The 26,081-nt window shown below is 46.8% G+C and overlaps 1 protein-coding gene across 4 annotated transcripts in view; it reads left to right on the top strand.

Moving 5' to 3' along the window:
• The first annotated feature begins 15,011 nt into the window (after window positions 1-15,011).
• kirrel3l (kirre like nephrin family adhesion molecule 3, like) overlaps window positions 15,012-26,081 on the top strand; it is a 32,389-nt gene continuing 21,319 nt past the window's right edge. For all 4 annotated transcript variants that reach the window (XM_076160837.1, XM_076160836.1, XM_076160835.1 and 1 more), the window contains exon 1: window positions 15,012-15,664. In XM_076160837.1, coding sequence (XP_076016952.1) covers window positions 15,625-15,664 — 40 coding nt within the window. In that variant the 5' untranslated portion in view covers window positions 15,012-15,624. The remainder of the gene's footprint in view (window positions 15,665-26,081) is intronic.

The raw sequence follows: 26,081 nt of genomic DNA, 5'->3' as shown, positions 1-26,081 counted from the left end.
CTTCCGGGGGGATGTGGACAACTAAAACAATTCACCCCGGCCACAAATCTGGTGCCTCTTCCCCGTCTCTCTTCTCCGCCACTTTTCTCATTCAGCACTCTCCGCTGACAGTCGACTATAGTTCAACAACCTCTTTAACGATCTCTCTCTCTCTTTCTCTCTGTCTGTCTCTCTCTCTCTCTCTCCCTTTCTCTCTCTCGCCCCCCGCCCCGCCCTCGGCTCCCAGGCTTTTCCTCCCGAGTTCCCAAGACAACACTTAACCCTAAGGATGGATGAAAGATTGCAGGCAGCACTGTGTTCCAATCCCTCCACAGAGGCTCCGCTAAATGAGACAGGGTTTGATTTGAGAGTGTTGCACGATATAAGACGCATTTGTAACTTTTGTCGCGCAAATCGTCAATATGTGGGCTCCCTTACATGACCAGGCTGAGAAAACAAGATAGTCTGAGCAATCAAGTTGTTTCCCTTTAATCAATCCCAGATAGATGACGTATCGCACACTAAATTATGACTGGCATGCTATTGACTTTCTCCTGGAGTAAGCTAATTAAGTCAGGAATGTTTTATAACTACCAGTATGAAGCATTATGGTGTACAGTCTAACACACACACACACACCTTTATGAGGCAGCGAACATCTCTGTGCCCCGACCCATTCAGAGCCATAAAAACATATTTATGAGAGCATCAGGCCATTGAGCCACAGCAATGTTTGCCATTTTCTCTGCGCTCCGTGATTCCATCCAAGCATCAAGATTGATTTTAAGAGCCCTGACTGTGTCACCCTCCATAAGGAATATGTATAATTCAACGGCACGCCTCTTTTTTCCATAAACATACACTCGTACTATTACCAGCCCTCAGCGAGAAAACCACCAAAGGGAAATATTGGAGGAGTGTTTGCTTGGGGTGGGGGGTGGGGATTGAAGTTGATTCTTTTATTTATTATTTATCTATTTATTTTATTTATTATTCTCCCCAATGCCAAGAGAGCTGCGAACACAAGTCCCACGTTATTCCTCTTGCAGAGACACTAGCAGATTGCCACATGGTAGGACACTGCCAGCTGAACAATCACCAACACCAATCCTGCCTGGCAATTGTCAACCTGTCATTTCTAATGGCCATGCTGGGCCAGATGCTCGCAGAATATGCAGGGCAGGCAAATACTCGCAGAAGCAGCCCGGGCTTTGTACCTGAGACTGGGACGGATGCCTGCTCGCACCGCCGCCGCCGCGTCTGTGTGACTCGGGTGTAGCTGCTGTAGCAAACTCAACGTGTGCAAATCTCTCAACAGTTGTGTGTTTGTGTATGTGTGTAACTTTTCTGGTGCTCGGTGTGTGTGTGTGTGTTTCTGTCAAGCGTCTTTCCCGGCTAAGGAGGCTCACTGGGCTAGGCAGGACTACAGTCATTACATCCACGCTCTCGAACAAGCAGATGGCAAAACAGATGATCCTCGCTCATCTCACTCATGACCATCCATATTTATTTCATGGTTGCTGGCCCACAGACTCCCCATGCCTATCACTTCTCCATGAGTGCCTTGGCAGGGAGAGGGCTGCCGACGCACATAAGTGTTTGGAAAAGAAAACAGGCATGAAAAAGGAAGAAAGCGAGAGAGAAAACAAGGGAGAGTGAACACAAGAAAAAAACACTGTGAAAACCAAAAAGGAAAACAATGGTCGATGGACGCCCATCAAAGCTGTTAAATAACTTCACATTGATCAAAGACAGCAGCAAATCCATGTGTTGTTGTGAGCTACTGCTCATGACTAAGGCCGTGGTCGATGCTGGTTGACATGATTTATACCGCTTCTTGGAGTGCCAATAAATGAAAGGTCTGATTGGCCCAGTGTAGAACTGGACAGAATGGCTCTTCACTCACCGCCTTTGATCTCCTGTTACTTTCTGGTGAAATGAGCAACCTAGAGCCTAAAACAAACTCACAGAAAGCTCCATACTTCACTATCCTAACCTAACCCCCGGAGCCAGGTCAGGACTAAGAAGCCCAAATAGGTCAGCCGACCCGACAAGAGACCATTTTAAATCCACTTGACCGACTCAATGTAGAGGTTGAACCTTATTAATGGAATCACATTTACATCCTCACGTCGGCTTTATGTACAGATGTGACAACATTACTGAGCAGCCGTCTTGTTGCCTTCTTCCTTTCCCTGACTTGTTTTGATGTGAATGTCTCCGCACGCATTCTTGGTCTGACCAGATCTGGCAGCAGTCCTGGACGATGGATGAAATTTAGGTTAATCATAGGAAGTGACACAGAGTTGTTGTCCCCTGGGGCCAGTGGCTGAGTGAGCAACTCAATTAAGACTAAACAGCCTCAGACAGGGCCACCGATGCCGCCTGGATCTCCCAGGCTTCGGGGTGTAGACAGGGAAGATCTTAGCAAGGTCTTGCGTTGCCTTCAATCTCCCTGGGCGTGCCAGGGACTCAGGAGTGGCCTTGGCGAGGCTCAGCCAGGGGCAGAGTGACCATGTGCTCCAGTTATTCTGTCCCAGATGATTCACAATAACTGAGGGAGGCGGGGGGGTGCTTGGAGCAGGAAATGTGACACATACAGATGAGTGGAGAGGAGCTTTGTTCTGTTATCAGTCAACCATGGGAAGGGAGCGAAACATTGAGAGAGCGATGAAGGGCAGCAAGAGTGGCAATCATGAACATCGTCCATGGCTTTACTGCCCTTCCCTCCATTCCTTTCCATGGAGTCATACCCAGAGAGCAGACCATGGTGGGCTCAGTGATAGGGACAGATTAGGAACATACAGTTAGTAGGAGTACGCAAACAGACACCAATCTAAATATAAGTCTAAATTCACTCTATACAGGTGGATCCATCGGGGCTGAGAATGTGCCCCTGAGTGTAAGTATTACATTTTTCCAGAAGTATGAAGCAGATAAAAGCAGCGGGTGCCCATGGCAAAAGTGCTGCTTATTTGTTTAACCCAAGGACAGAAGAAGGGGCAAGTAGAAAAAAAGATGTGTTGCCAGAGAGATAGGTGTTTTTACTCTCTCTGCTGAAGGACTTTCTTTTTCTGATTTATTCAATAATTTGGTGAGCTCGTAGAACATTTGAAGAAAAGTGGTTTCATAAATTAAGCTGTTTAACACAACAACTGCAAATTGATACCAGCCAGTTTAAATTGTATATTAAGCGCTCATTTGTTGTTACTAATTACAATTTGAAGACAAAGTGAGTGAATTGTCACTCAAGATCTCACTTAATTCAATTTCTTAACCCTGTAACATCTCAATAAATCCAAACCTACAAGGGGTGAAACCTTTAAGAACAATAGAGGGAAAGATGCAGATGGTCCCAAACAAACTGCACCACCGCCATCAATCACCCAACCTCACACTGACTGGCAGCTGTTGCCGCTTCTCATCTCATTTCTCTCATCTCCTCTTGGCTCAACGGCTGACGAACGAATAATGCAGCAGAGCAACAGCTGAAGACGCTTAACGTGCCATCTCGCATCACCTCGCGGGTTCCGCAGGCCTCATTGCTGTGGCCGCTGCAGAGGGCAGGTAGTCTGGCCCTGACCCGTCTCTCTAATGAGCCTCGCTGTTCCTCATATGGCAATAGTTCAGCTCAGCCCTTAATGAGTTCCTATCCTTTCAAAAGCAAACCACACGGCTTTTTTTTGTTTTTAGAGAGGGAGTTTTTTAATAGTGGTACGCACGATCGTGCTTAGTGAGAGCAAACAATAAGTAATGCAATACCAGTTGACAAATTTGAGGTCAGCATCATTCCATTCTTCATCTGTGGCTCTTCAGCATTCTTGATGAGCTGCAGAGGCTCGGCGTGAGGCGCACATACAACTGTTTGTCCACGGCGCTAATTAAGAGCGACACACAAAGGAACAAACAATCAGCAATATTGGCTACATTAAATCTCTTGTGAAGGCGCTAAGTAACGTAAACATGTTGCTCACTCCACCGCCACCACCACCGCATCCTCGGGCGTGTGTATGCCAGCTGCTAAGACAGACAGAAGGTGGGAAAGAAGAAAGTGCAGTGATTTTGGCCATCAAACACTTCATCATGTCATCTTCCCCGAGTGGGCAGAGAGCAGAGGTGGCCGAGGGGAGACAGTTGTTGTCGTTGCATACTATTGCGAGATGGGCATGCGTGTGTGTGTGCGTGTGTGTGTGTTAATGTGTTTGGTGTGGCGGGGGCTGAGGGGAGTAGATAAGGGGTAGACAGGAGAGAGAGAGGACAGTCGCTCACAGCGCAGGGACTTGTCAAGAGCGAGCTCTGTCACGCATGGACTCCTGTGACAGCCACACTGCGCTCCTGGTGAGCCGTGGTCAGGATTACAGTCATTGTCCTTGCTGCACGGGCCACCCATGAAGCCGCAGATACAGATGTTTAGACAGACGGGCCAGGGTACGGCGGAAAATCCTTTCCTCTGCCATTACAATGTGGACTGGAACAATCTGGAATCAGCATGTGAAGCTGTGCGACACCAGACTCCCCTGTTGTGAATTACACGAGCGTTTATGACTTCTTTCCACTTATATGTCTGGTGGTGCCTGCAAGGACAGAAGAAGGACGGTTCAAATGAGGGCTTTTCATTTAAGCATGAAAAGGAAAGTTAAAAGTGAGATCTTTCCACAAATGGTCTATCTTCTTGGCTGAAACATCTTAAAAGTGCCCCGTCGAGGAGATGAAGTAAAATCGCTAATGCCGGTTTCATTACAGAGATAAAGGCACATGTGGAGCAGCGATTTAAATAACCTCTTTGATAACATCATGAATTCAAAAGCCCACCCTTCATTACCTTACTGTTTGCTAATTAGTGTCAGAAATAGGTGTGAGTCCGACCCAGTAGAATGAGCAGCGGTTGCTGTTGCAGAGGCATCAGGTACCAAAGAGCTCCAAACTGGAATCCCGGACCTGCATCATCTCAACCCAGGCCCCGTAATGACGCCGCTCCCCGAGACTCTGATTTCACTGAGGCTTTGATGTGACCGCTAATGGCTGCTGACAGATAGGCCAAGCTAAGGAGGCTCACACACTAATCACATACAATCCTCATTGTGTTTCCAGCGGCACCGCAACCGAGGGTCCGGCTTTACCAGGAATTGATTTAATCTGACCTTTGTCAGCGTTCTGACAAAGAGTTCATTAGCCTGTCAAGGATAAATGAGAGAAAAGAATGGGACCTAAAAATGTTTGTGTGATCTGATAAAGGCGACTGAGGCTTTTGAGGATTAGTAGCTCTGCGCGTTTCCGCCTTGCATACTTTCCCCTCAGTAATCCATATAGTGTGCCTGTGGTTGAGATTACGCCCAACTGTGTTTGTTTGAAATGTGCAAACAGATGTGAAGGAACAGTCAGCTTCTGTTTTGTATCTGAACAACTGAGGGAAAATACATCCCATCATTCCACCCAGGCGTCAATACAAACGCCAGGACATGAACACAAACGTATACACTGCCAAACATGGACATGGCACAGGCTAATATATGAGCGCGCACACACACACACACACACACACACACACACACACACACACACACACCATGGCCCACTGTTTATATCTCCCATTCCCGGCTTGAAATGTGTCCTGCCGTATAGCAGTTACACCAGGTTTGACTCTTCGTCTGGATCAGTCGGCACACTGAGTTTACAGGTTTTAGCTGCACACAGAGAGAACGTTAAACGAGAAATGTGCTAATCAATCATATTTTCTTTAAAGCACGCTTGTGCTAAACCACAACCTTCCATCGCCCCTGCCTCCCTCCCACAATTCCTCCTTTCTCTACTTCCTCCACGTCTCCTGAGCACACAGTGCAGGAAATGCTTAATGAACCAGACAAGCTGTTCACATGGACAATAATGAGCAGGTTTGGGTTGAGGGGAACCACAAATTCTCGTTTCCACCGAGGTACTTGAGCTAGTGTTCCAACAATAATGAATAGTACCACAGGGATCTCTGTTAATAAATTGTTATTAAAAGGTCAGTGCTGCAGCAGACATGCACAGAGGGAAGTGTCAGGTAAATTCACGGTATAGTTTATGTCAGTAATTTCAATAACATGATGCAAGCAGAATGTAAAGCTAAAGCCCTGTTTAGGAATTCTTCACAGAATACTAAATTAGGTTATGCAGTGTAAACAATGTAAGAGAATATCTGCCATTAAGCCACTTTAGAGGGCTTTGATGTATTCATGGATAAATGGCCGTATCCCCCCCGCTCCCCCCTCGCTGTGGCCCTCAGGACATCATCTTAGCTGATAGAAATCAGCTTTACTGCGAGTGGTCAAAATGTACTTATTCACATCACAGAGCTTTCAAGTGATCATCTATCAGTAAAACTAATCTGTTTCTCTCTCAAAAGGGTTTCTTTTCACTTTAATTCATGGGTTCACTTAATTTGAGCACGACCTGTTTTAATACAAGACGTATTATGTGGAACGGTTGTACCCTTGAGCGATGTACTTTACCTGCATTTCTCTTGTGCAAAGCTCGGTTTTGTAAATGGGTTCCAGAATTTGTGAGTCACTTGGGATGAAAGTCAGTGCCAAACCATGAAATAATAACACTAATATTTACAAAAGGTCTGAGTTCCACCCACCTTTCATTTTCTACCAGGTATAATTAAGTACAAATGCTGATTGAGGATAGTAGTAATCCATGTTTGTTGGCTGTGATGTTGAAAGACGCGGCACAAGAGTCGGCTTACGAAAGCGGCCGTAAAACATAATTCAGTCATTAAGGTAATTGGGGTGTGCTGAGGGGGTTCGGGGCAGGTTGCCTCCGTGTGTCAAGGGCACATTGAACTTCCCCTCACACCCTATTTTCCAAAAACATTTCTAATCATAAGGCGGCAGTGGCCATACCAAGAAACTGCTGGGGGAAATAAACAGCAAACAAGAAGTGGGGACACGGCGGAGATGAAAAATGTAATCAGGAAATACTGGAAGGAAGGCGACTGCAGAGGGCGAGTGGCTAACTAATAATAGAGCTGATAACAGAGCGGTCGAACCCAAACAACATGAAGGCCAACTGCTTTAAATCTGCTCCCACAGGAAAATTAGTTCATCATTTGCACAACCCCTGAACAATGTTTATGCCTAAGTAACCTCCAATGAAATGGCAAAATTGATGTAGCACAGGAGTACACCAAGCTTCTTTTTAGCAGAAATAGCGTTGTGTAATGAAAAAAAACAGACCTGGAAAAAAGGGAGGGGAGGTCAGTTTGACTGTGACCAAGATACACCAGAGAATGGTTCCATATTTGATAACAGAAGGGGTTTGTTTATAGGTTCTGTGGAGAGCTACCTTCAAAATTAAGATCTTTGACCAAATTGATTGCAGTTCCCCTTGTCACATGGAGGATGTATAAATAAGAGGGTTTGCAGAACAAATACGTATTTGTTGGAAAAGCATTGGAAAGTAAGGGTGAGGGCCAAATTCTTTGCTCAACTCTCCTCTAAACTCCTGAATGTGGCCACAAGACATAAGAGAACCTTGTGAGCTCTCACACTTATTACATATATTAGATGTGAGATAGAAATGATGTAATGTCCTAAACTGCATCTCCCAAACTGAATTAGATGCCAAATCACCAAGCTGCTAAGATGCCGTAAACAGACCCTCTATCTTAAAAAAAGAAAATCCAAAAAATAAATAATATCATGACTACAATCCACCAAAGCTGCATTAATTGGAAAGACGATTTTTTTTAAATCTCCCACTCGAGGTCACAAAAATAATCACATCTCCTTATTGAATCAAAACAACACTTTCCTCATCCTCAAACACAATCTGTTCGGCTGCCCCGTCTCCCAAGATGTCCCAGTAACAGATGCTCATCCTAAGCCTGGAGATGAGGCAATGAGACGAAAGGATCCACTCGTTCCAGATGTGTTAAAACAAAACAAGGTCGATGTTTTCCAGCATCGGGCACCGACACGTTCCACGCCCTTCCTCTTTCTTATTTTAAGTGCCTCTGTTTTCACAGGAAATTCTAATTCTCGGCTCATATCCGTTCGGTCGTCCAGTTGTTGACGTTATGACGACCACCTTCAAAGAGATAAATCCGGAGCCTTCTGCGTGTTGTCTTTTCAAAGGACATTGCTTTGCCAGTGCTGACCTGTTTATGGCTGAACAGTGGGGGTTGTGGACTCATTTAGTGAGATGGAAAGGATCTATTGACCCTTTAGACAGCTGAGGTACACTAGTAGATCTTTAGCCTCCTTTCTTGGCCCGTCTTTAGCCCCCTGCACACACAGGGGAGCTTTGTGTGTGTCTCTCCTTTGGCTGGCAGCTGTGGGCGACGCACTCATCCATAGATCCATGCGCCTGCTTTTTTTCAAGCGCTAGGTGCAACACCCGTCTATCGTGTCTCTTCCTCCCTCATTCCAATCTTGGACATCTGGTGCAGTGAGAACTAACAGAGGAAGAGCAGGAGGAGGAGGAGGAGGATTTGAGATGTTTTGCAGACCCTCTTTTCCCTTAAAAAGTTCATTGTAAATCACTGCATGTTGAAATGTTCATCCTTTTCTATTCCTGAAATGAAGAAGCTCCATCAAGTGATTCCTGTAAATGTCAGCGGTCAGTATAATCACAGGAAGAGTAAGATACATATTTATACTTGTGCTGAGAGCAATGTGGTATTGATTTAGAGCACGCGGGTATTAACTTACAGGCTTTTTAGATTTAAGTAGAGGATATAAGTATGCTGTGGTATATTTTGTTTATATCTATGCTATATTCATGTAAGACCATGGAGGTATGTTGAATAAGTATTCCTAAGCCATTCCAGATGTTGCATTTAACATCATGTCATCTCCGTTTAGTGTAACAGTCCAGGGACTCCATTTGGAGTAAATGCCCCTTTAACAAGGTAGTTTTGCAGGGCATTTGGTGGGATCAGCAGTCTTTGATCCACACTCTTTCTCTCTCTCTCTCTCTCTCTCTCTCCCTCTCTTTCTCTCTCTCTCCTCTCTCTCTGTGGGCTCGCCTGACCTTTCGCAAACTCAATGTGACATCCACCTTCGCAGCTAAGACGATTTGACAACTAAGTGATGACCGTTCACATTTTTAATTTAGGAGTGTGATGAAAAATTAACCACGGCCAACTCAGGACCTTGATTTTTAAACGAATCCCCGGCAGCCCGCCCTTCCTCCTCCACCCGCCGTTTCTTTCTCTCCACCATCTCATCTATCTCTCTTTTGCTGACTCTCTTCTCCCCACCTTTCCCTATCTTTTCCTCCGTTTCCTCCTCTCCTCCTCCGCTCCTAACCCATAACAAAGTGTTAATATGCCTCTCACATAAACTCCGGGTCTGGCACCAGGCTGCCCAGCCAAACCGGCACACAGGAATAAAGTGAGAAAGGAGCTTTGAAGGCGATTACTAAGTTGTAACAGGCCAAGTGGCACAAAAGATGCTCGCAGCCCTTGTTTCCTTCGCTGCTTTTGGACTTCCTCCATTATATTTCTCTATCATCTCCTACTCAGCATAATAACTCCTGAAAGGTAGATAACTATTAATAGAGTTCGTACAGCACTGCAGTCATATGGATTGCCCCGCAGCACTGTGACTAAGTAGAAGTGATGTCTCTTGTGACAAGCGCTCGTGTTGCTGTCATCCGGGACGTGCAGACACTCTGCATACATTACTGACTGCTGGCTTCCCTGGTTTCTGTCCCCCCTTTCGGATAGCACCACAGCTGTCCCAAAGTGAATCCCAAATGAGAGGATCTGTCAGGGTTTGTTTGCTGCAGGCCTTGATTTGATGCTATTACTCTGCAGATGGAGTGACTGGCTGCATCGGCAGGAGCAGAAAGCTGCTGGTGGACAACACTTGCCTCGGGCCTGGCCTGGTGCTTCTGACGCACAGTTTGAACAGAGAACTGAGGCTGACAAAGGGGTAAACGCTTTTTTTCACCATCCTATCTCTCCTTAAAACAACATGCTTCTTTATTCTTCGACGCAACTTCTTCTCTTCCTTACATAGGGCAAATGACAAACTCGTTCTGATGTCTCACTCTCATATTCTTCCAGCAGTCAGATGTTTATCATTCATTTTCTCTCGCTACGGCACAGCTGCATATGTAAATAATCCATGATTTCGTCTGTTGGATGGGTGGTTCCAGGCATATTGTGTGTCTAAGTAAGCTTTCTCTTCCCTCGTGCCAAGAGTCTAGACCTGTTTTCTTCTTTAAAGCAGTGTCGTTACTTTTTCATTGGCTCTACGCACAACAGAACGTCAATCTCAAGATCGTGAACCATTGCCTAGCGTGAGTCGTGACAGCACCTCAGCTAAAGCTTGCAAACACATGCAGAAGAATGACAACCTGAGCTGAAAGTTGCTTACACACATGCTCCAGGTCAAGGCCCATTTCCTACTTTTGCGATTGTAGCTGTACCGTCCTCAAAGCATCTCTTTTCTCTCCGGTAACAACAATCAGCTCCACAAACAAAGAGAAAGACTGACAGTGGACCCGCTGAGAAGGTGTGCAGTCAAGTCGACCAGAACAACAACAAAACTGGAGTCACGGGCTGAAGGGGGAAGAGGACAGACCCTAATAATGGCCGGGCCACGGTTTGACACGCTATGAAAAGTGACAGTGGACGAGTCATCCATTATTTATAGCAGTGCAGAGCTGAGTTATTTATTTTTTTCAGCAGCATGAGCAGCAACAGATCATGGCACAAAACAAGCAGCCAGTCGTGGCCTATTCATATGATTGTCAGCAGACATGGAGGCGAGCCCAGCGGAGGAGCAAGCTGTGACTGTAGCTGTGCCCTGGTATGGAGAGATCGTCCAGGACATGGAGCGTCCGGGACACGGTTCACCTTGACTCTCCCTCTCTCTGTCACTGACATGATGTCGCTCTGTCAACAGTCAGTGGGTCATGGCGATCACTGCTCGCCACAAACTCGCCCTTTTAAATGATTGTGTGATAGCACTTTGACTGCTCCATCAACAAAAGCACAGTATGGAGCAATATATTCCGTTTTTTGTATCACAGTGTTATTGAGCTAAGTGCAATCATCTTAAGTATAAATTATTATTATTATTAAGTATTGCATAATCAGAGTGTGCTACATTATACCAGAAGGTACTGGCGATGAAATATTCACCATAAACATCATAAACTGTTGATAGAGCCAGCAGTCAATTGACACATTCATCAGTGAGTGGCAGAATTGCTGATCTTAGTGTGTGACTGCAGTAGCTAATCTATGTGTATGGATTTGCAGAAGTGTTCAACAGTTCTGTCCAAGCAGCTGGATCACTATCTTAGTCTGAGATATTCATCAGAGCTGAGAGTGGCGGCGTGTGTCTGGACGTGGCTTCGTCTAGCAGTGATGCCACGGACGCCATCGGGGCATTTCTGGCACACAGGAATGCGCATGACATCTGGAACAGATGTTGCACATGGTGAGGCCCATCAAGGGACAACTCTGCATCAGTGCATGAATATTTCAGACAGCTTACCGCTGTACTTATCAGCAAAGACACAGCCAGCCCAGGCCAAGGACCCAATAAATCTGATCTTAAAATCTGCGGATGTGGAAATCACTTCATCGCTGTGGATCTATACCTGAGAGTCAGAAGCCACGGCCCTATCATATCAAATTCTGCATCCTTTTCTGTACATCTATGGGGTTCACATCACATTCCTGTAACACACACTCTTTCCTAAGCGCAGCTTGAACCAGAATCCCTCAACCTCTCCTTGACCCTAGAGGTAAAGAATCCTTCAACTAGATCCCCAGAGAGACTTTCATTACAGACAAAAACAGAATCCATGGGTGGCCAGAGTCATATTCTTGATATTAGGGCAGAGGACATGGACTTGATATGAGGCTAGAAATAGTCCTTTACACTGCAGAGGAGCCCCAGGTCCATGTAGGGCTTTAATGGCCCTCCTTCTGCTCGTCAATCACACATAAAGAAAATGCTTAATTGCAAATTTCAAACGAGAGCAGTGGACTGACGTCATATTATTGGAATGGGAGAGAGGAGACAGATTTTGAATTGCTTGCGTGCTGGGCAGATGGAAGCCGCTGCCTAGCAAAGGTATATGTCCTTATGAGTTACGAGTGTGCAGCGGCATTTAGAGTTATGGGTGACACAGATCAGCACTACATTCAATATCACAATTACAGTAAAAGCTGGTGTAATGTTCCTCATACGGGCAGCAGCATAAACCTTAGACCCTTGGAGCAGCCAAACACTGCAACATGGACGCAGAGCGCAGAGATCAGAGCCTTCATATGCATCTGTGCTGTACGCTGCTATCAAGATTATTATGTCACATAGAATAATTATGAAGCAGATTCAATTAGATGAAGGATTTGTCTGTGTTTTCATAATAAGACAGAGCTTTTTCTCAGCCACATAACGTGCTTATATATTATACATTTAGTATTTTGAATGAAAACTATGTGGAGGTCGTCAAACCGTAGGAATGTTTTGAAACAAAACAACATCACATTCCTCTGCTTCTCCTCAAGTGTTACAGCCAGTTTGCTTTGAAAGGGGAAAAAAAACCCTTCTTTTTCTTTGGCAGATAATGAGGTTGACGTTATTCCGTTTAATATTCATTCAAACTAAACACATGCTTTGTGTCAGTCTGAATACATTCCCGTCCCCTTGAATGATAGACCTGCTTCCCCGAACCAGACGAAAAGTGAAAAGCAGCGGCTGAAACGCATCTCCTAGCATGCCGTTCACCGCGGCTGACATCTCTTCTTTAATTGACCCCGGGTCAAACAGGGACTGGGATAATATTTTGTTAAATTATTCTCATTTCCCGGCGAATCACATTTCCATATATCTTCTCTTCATGCTTTATTTATTACCTCCTTACAATTACCATGCAAACGACATCTTAACTGTCACCCCTTTCTCCCTCTGAACAGTTTAGTAAATATCAAACCATATTTATTATTAATAAACCCACAGCTGAAACCCCCTTTTTTTATTGATAAATTATTCACATCCTCAAAAGCTTGGGGAGTCTGAGCGCCCTGCATGTGATGCCACAGAGGCCGGCAGCATTAAGGCTCTTGGCTCAGCTTGTGTTGGTGCGTGTTTGCTCTGTTTGCCCTCATGTATCTGTCCATCTGTCTGATCTTACATTTCAATCACAGCATCATGCCTGGTGACAGACTTTGCACAATGGCTGCTGATTTTATTATCAGAGCACAAATGGTGTGAGCCCCCCGCTGCTTTACTGCTCACACAAGTACTGCCCATCACTCACTCTGTGATGGGTTCACACGTGCACGCCACAGCCTACACACACTCTCACACACACACACAAACACAAACACAAATGTTTTTCGATTTGATCAGACTCACATTTCGGTGCTTAATCTCTCGAAGTTCACACTAACACACATTTAAAAAACAGTGGCACTTACACAACATAACAAGCACACGTGTCTTTGTAGACAGACACACACACACACACACACACCCAGACACACACAAACACACACTTGCTCATTTACCCATGTGCTTACTCACACTAACCTAGGTTGGCTCCCCAGCTGTGCAAGCTGTTTCTTCCATCAACATGTGTTTACTGGCAGGGGACCCTTATGTTTGCATTACAGGGAGGCAATAAACAGGAAGGCCGACCCCAGGGTCTGAAAACTACTGTTTGGTGGGGGGGGACTCTGAGGAGGAGTGAACCCTAATCATTGTGTTGTTCAGGTTTTAATTAAATGCAGTATGAAATGTCAGAAACAAAGAGTCTTATTTTGGTGGATGATATTTTCTAGAATCACTGCAATACAACAGTAATCACCTAGGTGAACGACAGGGTTTGTGTGTGTGAGAGAGAGAGAGAGAGGGGTGGGGGTGGGGGGCATTAACATTAAATTAGGCCCTGGGTAGATCCAATACACAAGTGAAAGACTTATTAACCACATGACTGCAGGGTCTATTATTTTGGTTAATCAATAGATACTTGAATAACTAATGGGAACATCAAAGCTGCGCTAGTGTAAGCAGACCAGCTGATCGGCTGTTTCATCTCCTTCAAGCTTTGGCTTTTGTCAAAATATGGTAATGTTTTGTTTTGGTTTGTTTATAACCTACATTGTATGAAGGTATAGTGGTCTGAATCCAGGTCAAACTGCAGCACCTGAGCAGAATCAGTATGTTTACAGTCAACTTCATATTTAAAATATTCATCCATTATTCATATATGAGGTTAAGCTGCAGAAAATATCAAGGTGCTTCAATTTAAAATCTAATTTTAGTGGAATGAAAAGACAAATAACGGTTCCACTGTAATGAGCAAACTCCAAACAAAGGGCTTTATTGGAAAATGGATGCAGAAAAATAAGAGTTTCATCCGGTCATTAATTATTTGCATCCCAGGGAAGTAATTCACCTTAACCAGGTCCTAGCAGCTTGAGAGTGGCTGAGGTGTGTATTAGTCTGAGTCACATTATTGGTTAAGTTTGGTTTTCATTTTAATCACAATCCGTCTCCGACACCAAAGTCTTGAATCACTTTAATTAAGAAGAGCAGAAGAGTAAATAGTTTCAGTAAAGCCTGCTGGCAGGATTTAGATCTGTGACTCACACAGATGATGTCGCTTTAAGGCATCATGTTAACTCACACAGTGAAACAATAAATATGTTGAAATGAGATAAACACGATTAGTTAAGATACTATTAGACTTTTATTGTGAGTTTTCCTCCGTATAAATGTTATTTATCATTTATGACGGTGCTGGTTGAATGGGATTTTTGCTTTGACGGTGGATATTAGCATGCATGCGGTTACAGCGTGGCTCCCCCACTACAGCACGCGCACGACCATTGTGTTCCGGCCACAATCCAGGTCACCGTGTGGACGGAACCGCCCCAGAATGTTCCGGAGTTCAGTCATTTCGAACTGTAAGATTGTGGATTGTTCCACCCTCCCCGCGGCGTCTGAGCAGCCAATAGCGGGGTGGGGTGGTGTGGGTGGGGGGCGTCTGACTGGGTAAGGGGCTCCTCAGACCCCGGGCCCCCCCCCCCCCCAGCAGATGACAGTCAGTGCGCGTTTCCCATTGGCAAGCAGGGGTAAACCAGAGGGAGAGAGAGAGGGAGAGACACACACACACACAGCCAGAGAGAGAGAGTCCAGCGGAGGAAGCAACTTCACCGTGGTTCATCACTGCGCACTGCCGAGGAGGAGAGGTCGCGTTCGGACCGCAGCACCGCAGCCTGAAGAAGCTTCCAGAGTGGACTCACTTGGTTCTGGTCGTGCCGCTTGATCGGGACTGTGAGGGCGCAGTGCGAGTCACAGCTGTGCCCGCGTGTGTGTGTGTTGGTGTTTGTGTGTGTGTGTGTGTGTGTGTGTGTGTGTGTGTTTGTGCGCGTGGCAGAGACATAGTCGAGGCTGCTGCAGCGGGGAAAGTTACCAACTATGGAGCTGTATGGTTAACATGTACGGTTAAGTGAGAGTTTACAGCAGCGTCGCTTCCCAGCTGGATGATACTGTGAGAGCGGCTGATCATCCCCGAGCAGCGGCGGACCGTCACCCGGCTTCCTTCCTTCACTGTTACCGAGACGGAACGATCGAATCTTTCCTCACCACACAATAAGCGACCGAAGAAGAAAAAGAAGCAACAACAATGTCTGCGCTTCACCTCGTCGTTTGCCTTATGGTCACAGGTAAGAGCCACTTTGTGTTCATCACAGCTTCTTCTTCTTCTTCTTTCTCTCTCTGTGTGTGGATGGGAGAGGAAGGACCGGAGCTCCACGCGGCCAAGCGCGCTGCGTCAAGCCGCCTGGCGCGCTGCTTTCACGGGCAACACATGCTGCAGTGCTACGGCTCACTGGTTAAACTGTCGGTGGTGTTTAATGAATGTAGAAAGGAGCGATTAAACTGCGGTGTAGCTGCAGATCATCACGGGACACGCGTGGAACGGCGCTGCGCACCGGAGCCCAGAGGGGTCGGTGTTTGTTCCGGGGAAGCTTTAGGGTCCGTGTGGGGGAGATGAGGTCGCATGTCGTTAGGACGCGAGTTTACACATGCGACCGGAAAGTTTCACTTGTATGTTTTGAAGCTCTTTGTCCGTTTGTGCTCGTGTGTTTGTGCGCGTGTGTGTATGCGCGCCCCTGTTCCATTTATTGGTGTTTGAGTGTGAGGATGAAATTGACTGGAAGCTACACGGGGATGGAGATGTGGAGATAAGATAGACAGGTAGACAGACAGACAGACAGACGCGCTGCCGTTTGTCCTCCGCGAAGTTTCCGGCTGATTTCCACGAACCAACGAAACAAATCGAGAGGTTGAGACTCGTGAAAGTGCGTGGAAGTGAGTTCGTCCTCCGAGCGTAAATCCAACAGAGGCGCAGGACAGACAGACAGATAGACAGAGTTAGGCAGACAGGCAGACAGACAGGCAGACAGGCAGGAAGGCAGATATCAAACTAATGAAAATTTAACTAATTGGTTGTTTTTTTAAGGAGGAAAATTAAATCAATGTACATTTTTCCTGAAGTTGCCCATTTGTGGTTAAATGGATGCCATTTGTAACTCTCTGCAGTAGAGTTTCCTCATCATCACCGTGTCCATCTCTCTCTAATTAAAGTCATCTGGTAATAATTTGTGGAAACATTGCTGTTCTCCAGTGTAATTGCGATCTTTGTGAGCAGCTGCTGTCATCGACTCTGTTCATTTACTCCTGCAAACGCCCCATAGAAAAAATAAGCTTTTTAGCAATTAACACCGAGCAACTGTTGACTCCAGAGTGTTTTTTTCCCCTTCACAGTCTTTAACAAACTACAGCACAGCACCAAAGCGTTAGAGATAACAGAGCTGAATGTAAATGTGCCATATTCAGCCGCGTCAAACTGGCCAAGACGGATTGGAAACATGAAACGCACATCTTCATTTCTATTCCATCTTAAACAAATCAATGTCTCTGTCATACAGGCTGAATCACATTCAGTCCCCACGTCTGTGTTCAATACCGCAAATGGTGACGACAGCACAGTGAACATTAGTTGTGAGCACATCTTCACTTTCAGCTGTGGTCCCGCATGGTTTAGTCATTAGTCAAAGCAGGGCAGGGGTAGGGGGGCTGGGGGGGCACCAGCAGACCCCTGCCCTCCCTGACAGACTAGCAACAGCTGGATGAAAGGGGAAGTGGCCAGACAGACAGTGGCATATTCCCCTAAACCCCCTGTGCACACACACTCAGACCCCCCCCACACACACACACACACACACACTCAGACACACAAATGAAGAAAATGGCAACAGCTGCCCTAATTAGAACCTCAGAGACCCTATAGGTCCCATTTATTGTTGCCGTTTTGCTCCAAATTGCTTGTGTGCCTAAACGCATTTGTATTTTAAGAATTGTTCCTATAGAGAACAAGGTAACTTTGAACTCTGTGTACGGCACACATAGCTATAGACCGATATGTCGTCTTGTTGGGCACAGATAAGTTAGTGCCTGGGAAAGTCCCCTGGGCTCCCACAGGAATTGGATTCCACACCGCATCAGTATTCCGAGTCATCTTCACTGAGCTCTTCTTTGGAACCTTTTGCTTCGGGTCGATTGCGTCTCCTAGGGCCAAGTTCAAAGGCTGTGAGCTGAGATTACAAGTTTCTTCTCTTTCCTCTTAAGTCATGTCGCCAGTATACGATCCACTATAGTGTAACGCCGTGGAAACGTTCCACCTTGGTCCTTCTCACATCGCAACTCTTTTTTCCCTTGATTGGAGAATGCGTGACTATGGAACACGGAGGACTTAAAAGGGCTGAAGGTGGCTGTCACATATTCACTCTGAGTTGAAAGTCTCATCACACACACGCACAAAAAGAGAAGGAGGTGTGTGGTGACCCGAGTCCCAGTCCTCCCCACCCAATCATTTCCTGCTGCCCCATTAAGAGAAACTTATCTCATCCTTCTGAGGCGTAGTTCTGCTTCTGGACACAGCGGCCCAGGAGAATTGAGCATATTTCATCAATCACTGTTTAGCTGTTCTTTGATTTGGGTGGAGGGAGGGAGTCTTTAGCCTGCAGGAAGGGAGGGAGGAAGGGGGGGGGCTAGGGAGGGGGGGTCATGTTGCAGCGATGAGACTGATGTCCCTCCAGTGTGTTGATGATTAAGTTGACAAGCTTTTGGAAAACACTGAGGAAAAAGACCGGAGAGCGTTGTTACCCCACACAGACCCTCTCTCACACACACATGCAGACTTTCCATGTCCTCTTGTTTCCCTCCTTCCACACGCCTGTGAATCCCATTTCATCAGTATGCTTCTGTGATAAAAGAGATTGGGGATAAAGTAAGTGGAAGAGAGAAAGTTTAGTGGCACGAACCCCAGCCAGCCACGGAGGAGTGTTAGAGACGAGATGCACAGTAGTGCCGACGCAGCAGAATCTGAACACAGCCCGGTCCTGAACAGACGTGTTCTGCATTATTTAGGAGCCACAGTCATGGCAGAGATATGGAGGAATTTGGCCTCTTTTGATTGTTTGTCAATGTCAGAACTCTGTAACATTGCGACTTGTGTAGAATATCGCATCTGAGGAGTTTCTACATCCATTTGTAGGCAGGAAATCTAACGTTTGCCTCTATATCTGTAGGTATGAATTTGTATTTTACCTCTTGTGACCATATATTATTGAATTTTCAGTTAAACAAATGTTTATTTAGTTGCAATTATCCACACTGTCTCTGTTCAGTACGCATGTGGTCCTTAATAGACACAGTGACAGACAGGCAGTAATGGATAATCAAGATCTTTAACAATAGCTGCAGTTTCTTCTCATCCTCACAACATGTCAGACACACATGCTATTGTCTTTCTTCCCTTCTCCATAAACAGACAACCCCCCCTTCCCCTTCCCACACACACACACACACACACTCAAGCTACACGAAGGGAAGGAGGATCTGGAAGGAGAACAGAAACAATGGGGCTTCATAATGTTGCTTCTGTCTAATCAGCTTTGCCATGCGGGTAAACACAGATAAAGAACTTGGCGTTGTGTCCCGAGGCTTTGTTATCAGCTCTTAGCAACTTAGCTGAACGTGCACCGCGGGTCAGCGTGTGACCCAGGTAGCAACGTGAAGGAGGACAACGGTCTCCTCCTCCGCTGTTATTTTTACTCCTGCACATCCCCCTTTTGTCTTTGCTTTCTCCTCTCTGCACATCCTCACCTTGTCTTCCTCTGGGGCAGTCAGAGGATCTAAGGAGGAAACGACAAGGAATAAGACAATGGATGCGCTGTGTTAACTTCCTGCCATTGCCTGGGGGTCCTCAGGACTCCGGGCCGTCTCATTCTGCTGGAGACAGCACAAACATGTTTACGGTGTTATTCCTCTCCGCAAACATTAATGCAAAGAATGGTGAGAGGAGGGGAAATGGGATTAATTTGGTTTAAATCATTAAAACAGCACCCCGAGGGAAAAGGCCCGTTTGTGTAGCTGTAGTTATTTTAAGGGAGAGGGGGGGGATCGCATTTATCTGGCCCCAAAAAATGCAAGCGTCACATCCTTCTACAGAGATGTATCACCATCTCCAAAGACCCTAAGCCAAGAAAGCAACACACAACAGAAAAATTGCCGACATCCGAGACCACACATTCATTCATTCTATTTTCTAATCAATTCCTCCGCTGCGAGACAAGAATTTCATATCTCCTGCTGAGACACAGAAACCAACAGCAAATTGAAATTTATCTTGTGCGTTGCAGCAATATCTGTTCCTCTGTTATCTCCGCCAGTCGTGTTCCTTAACCTTGTATTAAAGATAGAAAGCTCTGCTGGAGGAGGAATCTGGCAGCTGAAATGGGGCTCAGGAAAAATAAAACTTCACTTAGGAATATCGTCAGACAATATTTATTTATCTGTAGATGTTGATTTATTTGAGTCCGTATTAGATTTCACTGTCAGCAGCTTTTGTCGGATAGAAGATCTGACATATCCAGGCGAGGGTGGGGGGGGGGCGGGGGGGCTTATGGCATATGCACATCATCACACACACACACACACACACTGGTCAAGGCACCCGCTGTGGGAGAGGATGATAAGCTGAGATGAGTGTTTGGCATATTCGGGGCTATGTGGCCTTTCTGGAGCCATTAGTCAAAGTCCAACTGTCTAATTAATGATGCTCCAGCTCTCAGGACATGTCATTTCCTTAAGCAGCAAGCGGTAAAAACACATTCAATGAAACAAGGGATTACCCACTTTATTAATGGCTGGAGCAGTGCCTGCTGCGGAGGACTGGAACACTCCAGCACCCTCCCCTGCAGGTCCAGGTCCCTTTCTTATTCTCTCGATTTCTCTCCTCCACTCTCTCCTTCCTGTCAGTTCAAACTGCCAGGGCTAATATTGTGTTAGTGACTCAACCATTAACCAAAATAGCGGGTTCTCTCTGGCTGCGGCTCCGTCTCTTCTTCCTCCTCACAATGAAAGGCGGCTCTGTGTTGTTGTAGGAGGCAGGGTGAAAGGGCTGGAGGAAGAAGTGTAGCCATGTCTTTTATTTCCTTTTCCCTCTCCCTCTCTCCCTGTGGGGATTTTTTTTTGGTGGAGGCTGAGAAAGTCTCCCTCGGAGGTTTGTGAGAGTAGGCAGCCAATTTGCTATCAACTGAGGGGTGTCAGTCAAAGCTTATCGATCCCACTTTTAACTGCAGCTCCCTCGATGGCAAAACATGTTAATGTTATCGAGCCGGGCGGAGATGGGATGGGGGGGGGGTTGGCGGTTAAGGTGTGCCACCCCCACCCTGCCGTATGTTTGGCCAAAGAAAGCCGATGCAGCAATGGGCTCAGCGACAGGAGGAGGGAGAGAAAGAAAGAAAGGAAGGAAGAAAGGGAAGCAAAGGGGTCAACAGGATTTACTGCCAGCAGCTCAGTATTCCAGGTAATGGATATGCTTGTATTGGTGTAAACCAAACCTGCTGTTTTTCCTCCAGCGTGGCAAAGGTGAAAAACAACAAAGGTGTAACTGACTGCAAGTCTGAGGGGGGATTAATAAGAGGGGGAGTGTTTCAGCACCTCAGGCTACACATTCGATCTCAGGTGTACATTTGGACACTCTGGAAATGGGGGAGGGGCAGGGTGGGGGGGGGGGGGGGTTTGTGGGCATTTTGGTATCGCTTTACCAAAACTTCCCAAGATATGCGTAATGTCTCCACAGTCTACACCCCAGGCACTTTCCTTTCTTCTTCTTCTCCGATCCTGCCACATTCCTCGGAAGCTGCAGCAGGAACACATGGCTAACTGCTTTCCAAACTGGCTGGGCTGAATCTAACACCCTCTCGGAGAGCGAACCATCCCAGCCATTGTTCCAGCACATCGCACCCGTCTCACTGAGGCGTCCTAGTGCCGCGGCAGATCCCAGGGGGCCGGGGAGAGAACGAAGCAGCGGAGGAGAGGGACTGATTGTTCCGTGCTCAGACTCTCCACAGATGGGGCTACGGCACAGGATGCTGGCTGTTTGCTTTCGAAAGTCCCATGCGTTTGCTTTGCAGTCATGGTGTACGGAATGCTCAGGGGGATAGAGGAGAGGAGAGTGTGCCAGGAGAGACAACAGCAGGGGTAGAGAAAGGGAGAGCATGGAGGCGAGAAAGAGAGGGAGAGGGGAGAGAGAAAGAGGGAAGGACCTTTCCTAATATGATGTCAGTGTGAATATAGTGTCAGTGCCAAGAGGAGAAGACAGATGATACAGCTATACAATGATAGGGTAGTTGGGCGAGCGAGTGCAGAAGTCCTCCTCTGTTTTCAAACAGAGACATATAGAGGGAGAGATAATGGTGAAGGGAGGGAGAGTAAAGAGTGCCGGGGACGAAGGTAAAAAGAAAAGGATGAGATGCAGGAGCCCAGGCTGCATCCATCATGTGGTTTGGTGCAGAAGCCATTTGTACCTATTGTTCTCCATAATTTGTTTTCTTAGAGCCGGGGAGGGAGGGAAAGAGGGGGGCGAAGCTACAGCAGCCATTTATTTTTGCAGTAATTACATAAGTGAGACAGCATAATTAGACGTATAGCTAAATAGACAATAGGTGGAGAGAGAGACGCACAGCGGGAGACAGACAGGGAGGTGTGTCAGCAAGAGGCCTGGCTCCCTCGGTTTCACCGCCAAGACTGAGGTGAGCTGACACGTTTTAAAAAGAGCGGAGGTGAAGAAGAGATGAGAATGAGTGGGGAGGAAAGGAGAGAATGAAGGTGGGGTGGTAGAAGGGTGAGAGAGATAAGCGGGAAAGAGGGGAAAGTCCTCTTCACAGGCTGCACTTTGAGATGAAGAGCAACGCTGATGGAATAGTCACTCGTTTAATACACCTGCACACCGGGAGGGGGGTGGGGGGGTGGGGGTGGGAGGCTGATATCAGGATATGTTGTAAAGAAAAAGAGAAAAGGGCAAAAGAGAGAGAGAGCAGGGAGATGGATTGCATCTCCACGCCCTCAGATCAAAGGCAGAGAAATTGCCTACAGAGAGCTGTTTGTGGTGGCTTGGGTGTGTGTGTGTGTGTGACAAAGATCTGTTTGGCTATTTCATTCGGGCAGTGTTGCACTTCGGCACAGCCAAAAACCTCTAAGGAATCACGGCCAGCAAACCTGGGGCAGACCCCAGTTTAAAGCGAGATCCCCCCTGGAGCAGTCTGAAGAACTTGCACATTGTCTGATGAGAGAGAAGTTAAAGTTTGAAGATAGCAACTTAAAAAACAAGACCTGTTACATCGCAAATCTTTCCGTATAATACAAGCGAGGGCATTGTGAGCGCCTGCGTTGCTGGAGGTTGTGCGCATGTTGTGTGGTGCATCTGCTCAGGGTCAGGAGGGGGCTGCGTGTGGGTGTGTCGGGCTTGTCGTCGCTCTTTCAGGGGCCGTGATGGAGGGAAAGATAAATGGGCCCTTAATGAAGCTGCTCAATCACAGGCTAGTTAGAACAGCTGACTTGAAGATTGAGGGCCAGTCAGGCCTGATTGGAGACCTATTGAAGCCGTCGGGAGGGAGGGAGAAGCTCTTGAGCCGTCACACTCCAGATTAGGCATTCACCGCTTCACACACACACACACACACACACACACACACACACACCCCAGTTTTACCGCACAAACACTCCTCTGACACACTATAGTGGCTCAAGTCAACTCTCTGATTGTGTAGAGGAGTTCTTTAAAAGCCAATTTGAACTCAGTCTTTTGTTTAACTCCCCAGGAACTCAAGCTGGGACACATTGTATTGGTTGTTTTGAGAGAGTGTGTGTGTGTGTGCGTGCGTGTGTGAGAGCGTGTGTGTGTGTGTGTGTGTGTTCCTCTGGAGCTGAGGTTGAAGTTCTGTGTGCCTTGGAGCATGTGATGTTTTCTTTGAAGAACTGGGGAGTATCTCAGTTCTGGCCCTGAATGGTTTTTGGGGGGTGAAAGAAAAGCTGCATAAGAGAAATCAATGGTCCTAATTCAAGCCATTACACCCATGACTGTTGCTGTAATGGCGTGGAAATGGACAGTGGTCATGTGGCTCTTGCTTCGTACCTCCAGGCCTCGGATCACAACTGAGGCTCTGATTCATTTCCTACCCAGCTTTGATTAAAAAAAAAGAAGAAGAAGAAGCTCAGAGGATTTCAAAGACTTTCACATGATGGTGAAAAGGGAAGAGATTCTTCCGCTCGTCAAAATGTATGAAACCTCACATTCTCCCGGGTTCACCAAAGGACAAACATAACACAGGGCTGCAATTTTCCCTCAACAAATAATGAGTCCTGCAGTCGTCCACCCTGTCCCCCCGTCCTCCGTCTCTCTGTCCTCTCTGCTCCATCCTCTCTGCCCCCTGCAGCCTTTACCTCTCTGATCCCAGGTAATGTGTTAACAAGCAGCTGCCTCCAGCAATACACATGACACCAGTGTGTGTGTGTGTGTTTGTGTCGAGGTGTGAGAGTGGGTGTGTGTTTGTGTTTGTGAACGTGTGACTTGCATGTGTGTGTACACATCCATGTGTGTGTGTGTGTGTGTGGCTTCTCACCAATTAATGAGTAGCTTTATATGCCCGCTGAGGTGACAATGGTCCGTCTCTAGCAGGCTTTGTTGCTTCTTCTTTTCTGCCCCTCCTGTGTCAGCTTCACCTCCTGATGGCCTGGGTCCTCTCCCACACTAACACATTAATGAGACCGGTCTAATTAGTGCTTGCGGTTCCATATAGGGGACCCAGTAAACCACAGCACCATTGTGAGTTATCCTAATCAGCCAACCACTCAGACAAGTGGGCCCACTGCACCAGTGAGAAAGTTCACACATACAGACCTGCTCGGCTCTCGCACTCAAATTAGGGAAGCTGGTTAATTGGGGTAAAGAATACGCGCGGGACAAAGAGGACAGAGCATATTTTCTGTTTAGTGACCAGTATAAAAGCCTTGGCTCTTTGTTCCTTCCCCTCGCTCCCTCTGGTGGAGCTCCTCCCGACGGCGCTGCAGAAAAATGATTTTTGCTCCCCCCTCATCCCTCTCGCTCGCTCTCAATGATTCAATCTGTTCAATATCAAATAATCTCTCCCAATTTTCCAGCCTATTTTAACCTTATCGCTCAAACAGCTACCTCTGGGGGGATGAGTCTCGTTCCACCTTGTTAAAGTGAGGGGGTAGGCTGGGGAGAGCGAGAGCGAGAGAGAGAGGGAGGTAGCCCAGGAAAGAGGGATGACAAATAGCCCTCTGAGGAGAGCTTTGAGAAGCCTCTGTTTTGCCGTCCTCCAGGGCCGCATGTGAAGGATCGGGCAAATAGTTTTGAAAGAGAGCGAGAGCGTAGCAAAGGATAGAGAGACGCAGGGAGAGAGAGATAGAGGGAGGGAGGCGCAGACAGAGGAGGAGGGGGGGAAGCGTAGGCGAGGTGAGTTGTGGCACTTGAGCTGTGGGGCTCTAACTTGTGTCCCTCAGCACTGTTTAACATGCCCCCAGCCATCTCTCCTGGCAGTTAATTAGAATCCAATAAGGTTGCCGCCTGTTGGTCATTGTTCCTCCGGTGTGTTTACCCTTTCCAGAGGCTCCATTCGCTGCTTAATCTGCCGAGAAGCTGAATGTCAATAGGTCAGGCCAAGACTCCAGAGCCCAGAGAGAGAGGCAGAGACCGGGAAGGAAGGGGGGGGAAGGAGAGAGGATCAGGGCGGTGAAGGAGACGGGTCACTCCTCTCTCCTCTCCATGTTTGCCTCCGCCGCTACTTCACCGCGGTTGTTTTCTTCCTCCCCGCTCGCCTCCCCCTCTCCTCTTCTTTTCTTCTCACTTCTAATCCGTCCTCTTGATTGTTCTAAGCTGCTTTCAGCTCGCCCCTGGGAGCAGGATGGGGGTTTCGGACTCTCTTTTAATTAAGGTTTAAAAAAGATGTCTCCCTTCAGAATGGAGATTTAAGAGCCGGGTGGACTGAGCCATGTAAATGTGTGAAGGTGGGACAGATTGCAGCGTGATCTCAACATGCTATATATCAGAAATCGTTTAAAGGAGAAAGTTAAAGTAAAAAAGCTATTACCTCACAACCACACATCACACACACGCACACACACACACGCGCACAAACACAGCCAGCCTCAGAGGCATTCGGGGGGCTAAGCCAAATGGGATTTTTTTTTCATTTGTAATCAAGCAGCACAATCTATATAGATTGATCTCAACTTCCTGTGATTCATACCATATCCTGCAAAGGTGATATGGGATCAGTGGTAGCCCGCGGGCAAGCTGAGGGAGTTATCGCCACACTCTGTCTAATGATCGATCATCTCGCTAGATGGGTTTAAGAGCCTGTAACGCTCCACTTGTTTATCGGAGCCCCAAACCGGAGGCCTCTCGCTAGATGTGACCTGCAAAGAAAGTCTTGTTTACAGAGAGAGAGGGAGGGAGGGAGGGAGAGAGAGAGGGAGAGATAAAATGTGTGAAATAGAGAAAGAGCATCAGACGTGTTCCCAAAGTTTAAACTCTGCCTCTGTTGGCTTTGTAATATTGCCAGACGTGTTGATAAAAAAGCTATTCATTCCCTTTTTTAATGTGGTTATATTTGGGGAGCAAAGTCACCACATGGACATTGTGAAAGTCCCTGTTAGACACTCAATTAACAGGCTTATCACGGCAGGACAAAGGCAGATTTCTCTGTA

This window comes from Genypterus blacodes, unplaced genomic scaffold (genome assembly GCF_046128005.1).
Source record: "Genypterus blacodes isolate CSIRO-AG114 ecotype Tasmania unplaced genomic scaffold, CSIRO-AGI_Gbla_v1 ptg000107l_1, whole genome shotgun sequence".
NCBI classification, from domain to species: Eukaryota; Metazoa; Chordata; class Actinopteri; order Ophidiiformes; family Ophidiidae; genus Genypterus; species Genypterus blacodes.
This window is presented reverse-complemented; position numbering and strand designations above follow the sequence as displayed.